At 41.4% G+C, this 6,957-nt stretch overlaps 1 protein-coding gene across 2 annotated transcripts; it reads left to right on the top strand.

The window, feature by feature from the left end:
* The first annotated feature begins 714 nt into the window (after positions 1-714).
* On the top strand, positions 715-6,873 carry parp11 (poly(ADP-ribose) polymerase family member 11). 2 transcript variants are annotated; one of them, XM_086202053.1, is made up of 7 exons: positions 715-863; positions 935-1,049; positions 1,127-1,193; positions 1,291-1,354; positions 4,687-4,820; positions 4,941-5,095; positions 5,193-6,873. In XM_086202053.1, exons 1-7 carry the CDS (start codon positions 771-773, stop codon positions 5,456-5,458), a joined length of 894 nt encoding a protein of 297 aa, XP_086058179.1. In that variant the 5' UTR covers positions 715-770; the 3' UTR covers positions 5,459-6,873. The 2 variants fall into 2 exon arrangements, with proteins under 2 accessions (XP_086058179.1, XP_086058180.1); XM_086202054.1 differs by lacking the exons at positions 715-863; positions 935-1,049; positions 1,127-1,193; positions 1,291-1,354 and adding an exon at positions 1,896-2,469.
* The last annotated feature ends 84 nt before the right edge of the window (positions 6,874-6,957 follow it).

The following is a 6,957-nucleotide window of genomic DNA, read 5'->3' as shown; positions in this document are numbered from 1 at the left end:
CTCTTCTGGACTGAGGTTTCAGTCTGCTGGAGCCACTCTCCCAGTTTGGGGGTCACCGCCCCGAGTGCTCGCATGACCACGGGGGCCACATCAGCCTTAACCTTCCATGTCCGTTCTAGCTGTTCTCAACCTTCTGGTGTTCCTTCTTCCTGATGTTGGCGTCAGCTGGTATCACCACATCTGTCACCACTGCCCTCTTCTGCTGTTTGTTCGCCACTTCTGTGTCCGGTTGGTTCGCCAGTAGCTGTTTGTCAGTCAGGAAGCTGAAGTCCCACAGCAGCTTAGCCCTGTTGGTCTTGACCACTTTTAGTGGAACGTCCCATTAGGATTTGGGTACTTTTGTCCGTATGTTTGGCTAGCATCTTAAAATATATACATATGAGAGAGAGAGAGAGAGAGAGAGAGAGAGAGAGAGAGAGAGAGAGAGAGAGAGAGAGATGTATGTATGCATGTATATGTAAGTGTGTGTGTATATATGTTCATATGAAATAAATGTGTGTGTGTGTGTGTATGACTCCATTTTTTCAAACATAGTCATATACATCTGCAGTTTTTTTTGGTGAAAGAGACTCAAAGGTCATCAGTACCTTTTTTTTCACTGCAGACAGTACCTTATTACTTTGAAATGAAAGTAACCAGTATTACTACTGCATATGAATGAGCTGTGGTGTGCTGTGATGTCATCTGAGGTGTGGCTTTGACCATGATGATAAATGTCAGCTTTAAGAGAGCAAATCAGAGCGAGGAAAGCCAGGAGCTTTGTTAGGAGCATGAAGTGCGATGAGGATGAACCCATGGACACACTGGAGTCCCCCTGGTGCTGGTACTACCTGGGGGACTGTGGCAGATGGCACAGATTTGAGGTAAAACAACACAAGACAATATTTAAGTATTAATAATTTGAAGTATTTCTAAACTTCCGTCCTTCCTTCAGGATGACGCGGGTAAAACTTTTCAGAGTGAGCAGATTGAAAGTTATTACCAAAGAGACTCTAAGGCTGTTTTAACTGTGAACTCATCCAGCGGCACGAGCAAGGTGGACTTCTCAGGTGTGTTTCTTTTCAACTAAGTACGCACGTGTCTCTCATTCGTCAAGCTGATGTGGTTTATGTGTCCATCCCTGCAGCGATGATACAGACTGACCTGAAAACAGGACGGCAAAGAAGAATCCACAGAGGCTACAGTGAGAAAAGGCAGGCAAGAGACGTTTCCAGCGTCGTTTCCCACAAAATGAAAGTGAAATTGTCAGCACAGCTGAAGAAATCTATCCATTCTCTTCCTGAGCTGCAGTTGTTCCTGTTTCAGCGCCGCCCCCGTCTTCTGGGAAATGGTTGATCCCTCGCTTCCATATCAGGTGACAAAAATAACAAGAGATTTAGAGAGAAATTACGGATAAATTAAATGGTGTTGTGAGGTTTTCTTGTTCTGCATCACATGCAACTGGCCACCAGATGTCAGTATTTTGGCTATCAGGTGTCAGTTCCTGAAGGATATTACCACCATTTGATATTTTCTTGGTTTTAAGATTAACAGTTCAGCATTTTTTTGAATGTGTAAACATTCACGTCCACCTTTCCGCAGTTATATTTGCTGGTGTTTCCAGTTTCAAATCGAATATCATGTCATTGTAATGTTGAATTGTCACCCGGTGGCAGAAAAAAAAAAATCCTATTCTAATTAAGGCAGAATTTAAACAACTCCAGGTAAGGATGATGTCTTTTTGGCATTTATTTCCTGACAGGCAGCCACGTGTGAACACATTTGCAAGATTCCAAGACGGATCGAGTGATTCATGATTAAAAAAAAAAAAAAAAACTGTCAATGTTGAGGTTTGGAATTAAAAGATCTTTTAATAATAAGTTGACATTTAACGAAGTGACGCTTTCTGCGAGAGACACCTGTGTTTCTTTCGGACTGATTATAAGTGGCGCCGCGGCGTGATGACGAGGTTGATGAGGGGCAGGTGTGTCTGATCTGGGTCAGGTATGGGAAGGTTAGATAAAGCCCTGCGGCAGCGTGCCGACTCAGCATATCTGCTCCTCAGTTGTCTCAGCCCTCCCCCTGTTCTAACCCTTATAATCTTATTTAATTTTTTAATGACAACGTGAACAGAACGAGTCACATGGAAGCTGATTTTTTTTCAAATCAGATCTGGACCGCTTTCATATGTGGTTCTGAATCTGATCCGGAACTGATACTCTTATCTTTAAATGCATCCTCAGTCCGGACAACCATGTGACCTGTGTCGTTCTAGATTGACGTTTGTCATCGAGTAAGGAAACAAACATGGCAGACGCACCTCTGCAACAAAGAGCCATGAATCCGACATCCATGTTTCCTCTCTTCATTCTCCTCCTCACCATGGTTCACTTCAACACTCGCCTGCTTCCAATGACTCATCCCTGTTTACCTCTTAGCGCTGGGTGTGATGCCATCTTGCTCACCTGCACGTGCAGGTCACTTCAGAGTGTGAGCACTTCATGCAAACACACACACACAAAACAGATCTTAGGAAAATGTCAAACTTGAGCGTTAAGACCTGCAGGTGTGAACGTAGCCTAAATGGTCTGTAGGTGCTTTGGTTCACTTTCCTCCTCTATCAAGTCTGACTTTTTTTCTCTGGGTCATTTTCATCTCCTATCAGCTGCGTAGCAGTGGTGCTCTCTGGGTTGGGCTTTATGACCCTTACCCCCTCGTGGTCGCCTTTGAGTGGTAACCCCCTGAAGAGGCCCTAGCTGTCGACAAGACGGCTGACCTCCCCTCCCCTAATTGAGAGGAAGTCACGTGACAACCGTGGTAGATGTTTGTCTTCTTTGTGCCGTTATTGTCACGAGTAGAGTTCGTATTGTGCTTGTGTAGATAATTCTAACACTTCCTGACCCTAAACCGAAACCTACTTCTGAACCTAATCCTAAATTTAACTCTAATTTCTGACCCTATTCCTAAACCTAACCTTACTTCTGAACCTAATCCTAAATTTAACTCTACTTCTGACCCTATTCCTAAACCTAAACCTACTTCTGAACCTAATCCTAAATTTAACTCTACTTCTGACCCTATTCCTAAACCTAAACCTACTTCTGAACCTAATCCTAAATTTAACTCTACTTCTGACCCTATTCCTAAACCTAACCTTACTTCTGAACCTAATCCTAAATTTAACTCTACTTCTGACCCTATTCCTAAACCTAAACCTTACTTCTGAACCTAATCCTAAATTTAACTCTACTTCTGACCCTATTCCTAAACCTAACCTTACTTCTGAACCTAATCCTAAATTTAACTCTACTTCTGACCCTATTACTAAACCTAAACCTACTTCTGAACCTAATCCTAAATTTAACTCTACTTCTGACCCTATTCGTAAACCTAAACCTACTTCTGAACCTAATCCTAAATTTAACTCTACTTCTGTCCCTATTCCTAAACCTAAACCTTACTTCTGAACCTAATCCTAAATTTAACTCTACTTCTGACCCTATTCCAAAACCTATCCCAATTTGGGACTGTAATCCGAATCTTAACCCTATTGCTGACCCTAAGTGAGTCCACTCACTCACTCAACCCTTCTTTTGGGAGCCTCCCCAGAAGGACGTAGCCCACGAAACTCCTGGAGTTGATCCGGCAGGATCATTCTGTTGTGGAAAACTTAGTTTTGGACGAAAACTAAGAAAACTAATCGCAATTTTGCGAGACAGGAAGTAAGGGCATTAAAGCAACAACATAAAAACCAGGATCTAATCATCAAACCAGCAGACAAGGGTTCCAAAATCTGCCATATTAGACAAGACCCAGCCCCTCTTTGAAGCCCTGAGAGACCTTCGAAATCCGCTAAATTATAGACCTGTGGATGCACTTCTAGAAACACAAACACAACACCAACATCAGGCTATCATCAACAAACTATATACACAAAAATTCATTTCCCATGAACAGAAAACGTACCCTTCGGGACCGGAGTTCCCACATCCAAGAAAATTCTATTTACTATGAGAATACATAAAGATCCAGCTTCCTGGACGGTTCCCCATCGGATCCCACCAGGGAGAACGGTTGTCTCTGACAGGGAGTGGATCGTACCGAGACGCTGAGCTCATTGATATCAACCCCCTCTCCCAGAAACGCCACAGTTGTGTCAAAGATACATTTGATTTTATTAACAAAATGAGGTCCGTGAAGATTTCTTCAGGTTCTTTTCTCTTCTCCATCAATGTGGACTCCTTGTATACGAATATTGATACCACCTTGGGTTTGTGATGCCATGGGCAAGAAAGTCGCCCCCGCCTATGCCAACATCTGTATGGCAAATTGGGAACAGAGTGCCAGAAATTCCCATCCTTGAATTTTAGATTCCTGGATGACATCTTTGGAGTGTGGAGACATTCCCAAGAGGATTTCCATCACTTTTTCACCGCCTTGAACGAACGTCACCGGACCATTAAACTCAAGGCCAAAATTCAGGGACAGAAATCGGAGTTCCCGGATACACAGGTTTGTTCTAAAAAACAAACAGATCACCGGAACTTAGCGACAGGGGCAGTTCAGGAATCACTCTACAATGGGACAGATCTCTTTTACTCTCATGGCTGTTTTTCCAACAGAAAATCGGAAAAATGTTTACACTATGAATGTATTTTGACAGCAAAAGGCTTCAATAATCTGTAATTTTTTTTGACCATTTTGCAGTTAATCCCACTTGCAGCAGTCAGCGCAGAGTATGAGACCGTCAAAGGATATGTGAAGGACGTGGGACTGCTGGACAGATCCATTACATCCATCAGCAGGATCCAGAATTTCGATCTTTGGGAAATGTATTGTAGGTGCGTCTATGAGTTTGTCTGTCTGTATGTCTGTCTGTCTGTCTCTCTCTCTCGCTCTCTCTTTCTGCTTCCGTGCACTGAATCTTATCTTTTTCTTCTGTATTTTTTTTATTTTTAAAGGAAAAAGAAACATTTGATGAGGATTAAAGGTGTGACAGATATTCAGGAGCGAAGACTCTTTCATGGCACCAAACTGACAAACGTCGACTGCATCTGCAAGTATAACTTTGATCAACGATTAGCCGGATGTCGAGCCGGCAGCGTGTATGGGAAAGGTACGTCGGATGGTGACACAGTTACGATAAAAATACTTCACGTACTGTGAGCAATGCGTTTGACTTCGGTTTTGTTTTTTTCCTTTTCATTCTTTAGGAATATACTTTGCAAAATATGCAACGTTTGCGGACCGTTACAGTGACCTCAGCATGGATTCAAAGGGTCAACTCACCAAGGTCTTATTTTTAGCTCGGGTGATTATCGGAAAATCAACCGTTGGCCAATCTCATTTCCAAAAACCAGATCACGCATGTTCGGAAAACACTCACGACAGTTGTGTGGATGATATAGACAATCCTCATATATTCGTAATTTTTGATCCAAACCAAATATATCCGGAGTATTTGATTAAATACAACTGAAACACAATTAAAAGTGCAATAAAACATGTTAGCAAGACAAAACTCAAAAATAACACACGCAAAAACAATGAAGATAAATAAATGCAATAATATCAAATATTTTTCTTAATCTTTTATAGTTTTTTGCCTGTTTTTGTTTTTGTAAGGAAAGTTCTGTATTGTTCTTCTATGTACCGTATCATTTGACCAGATTTTAACATTTATTTGTATCTGAGCCCCTTACCCTAAACTGAACCACCTCAACTTGAACGCCTGACCTTAACCTTAACCCTGACCCCAAACCCAACCATAACCTAACTCTAGTCCCAACCCTAAAACCCAGTCTTGCAGTCTTGGACCAGTTAGAATGTCCTCACTTTCTAAAAAAAAAAAAAAAAGTCTAAAATGGTTAAATACATATTCTAGTCCTCAATATGTAGCAAGTACAAGAACATGCACGCACGCACACACACACACGCACACGCACACACGCACACGCACACACACACACACACACACACACACACACCTCCTCTCTGAGCTCACATGACTGAGGGAGCGTAAATGTCTGGGAAATGTAGAAAGAAACGGAACAGTGTCTTTTAATGAAGGTTGCCAGCAGAGGTCACTGTTGACTCGACATCAGGAGCACTTTTTGTTTATGCAGCAACGTTCAGTCGCTCCTTTGATAAACACCTCTGTGTGGTTTTTATTTATTAACTTTTAGTTCGTCTCTTTAGTATGACCAGAAATGCTGAGGTAAATAAAGACTGACCTGTGGTCTCTTCACAAAAAAAAAAGAAGTGTTTTTTTGAGTTTGATTTATTTGCAGTCTTTTTGATAAACATGCATATTAATTTTAGTCACATTTCAGCTGTAATTTTAGACTTCTTGTCCACTCAGTGTCTTAGAGTGTTTTACAGCTTTAGTTGAGGTAATATGAAAAAAAAAAAAAAAAGATGGCCGACAGTTGCGTATCCTCTCTAGGAAAGAGTAACTAAGATGGCAACAAGAAAAATAACAGGTATACACAAAAATGAGAGAACGCATGAGCAGGAGTGAATTCCAAAGGCTGGATGCAGGTTGAAGCCTGTTCTGACAACATGAGCATAAAGTCAGAATAAAAACGGGGTTTATATTTGTTGGACTAATTTTAAAATAAAGTCCTTCAATCTCTTTTCCTGAACACCCGAATCAGAGAATGTTCTCGTACAGCCCGCGCACCCCAACCTTGAATCCCTTCTTTGCTCAAATACATATTTTGCTCGCTTTCTTCAATTTCCATAAACGCAGCACTTCAGTGTGAATGTGGGGAAGTGACACTTCAGCGCAAGGTTGCAAATTAGTCATTTACATATGCATCATTTTTAGATGAATGGAAATAAAGTCTTCATGACTGATCGGCCCATTTTCTGGCTGTTTTACCGTCTAATAAAACACTCAAATATTTCAAAGTTCACGATCAATATAATACATTTCATCATGTGTACTTTGTGGAAATGTCAAACTTAAAAAGAAGA

The sequence above is a fragment of the Aulostomus chinensis genome, chromosome 4 (assembly GCF_037954235.1).
Source record: "Aulostomus chinensis isolate RoL2024-O1b breed Wild chromosome 4, RoL_Achi_v1.0, whole genome shotgun sequence".
Lineage (NCBI taxonomy): Eukaryota > Metazoa > Chordata > Actinopteri > Syngnathiformes > Aulostomidae > Aulostomus > Aulostomus chinensis.
This window is presented reverse-complemented; position numbering and strand designations above follow the sequence as displayed.

Bases quoted from the DNA above. Each gene is read 5' to 3' on its own strand.
- parp11 (XM_086202053.1), top strand. From the start codon at position 771: ATGAAGTGCGATGAGGATGAACCCATGGACACACTGGAGTCCCCCTGG. The intron at 864-934 runs GTAAAACAACAC...TCCTTCCTTCAG, and splicing joins GCAGATGGCACAGATTTGAG to GATGACGCGGGTAAAACTTT. The intron at 1,355-4,686 runs GTGACAAAAATA...ACCATTTTGCAG, and splicing joins ATCCCTCGCTTCCATATCAG to TTAATCCCACTTGCAGCAGT.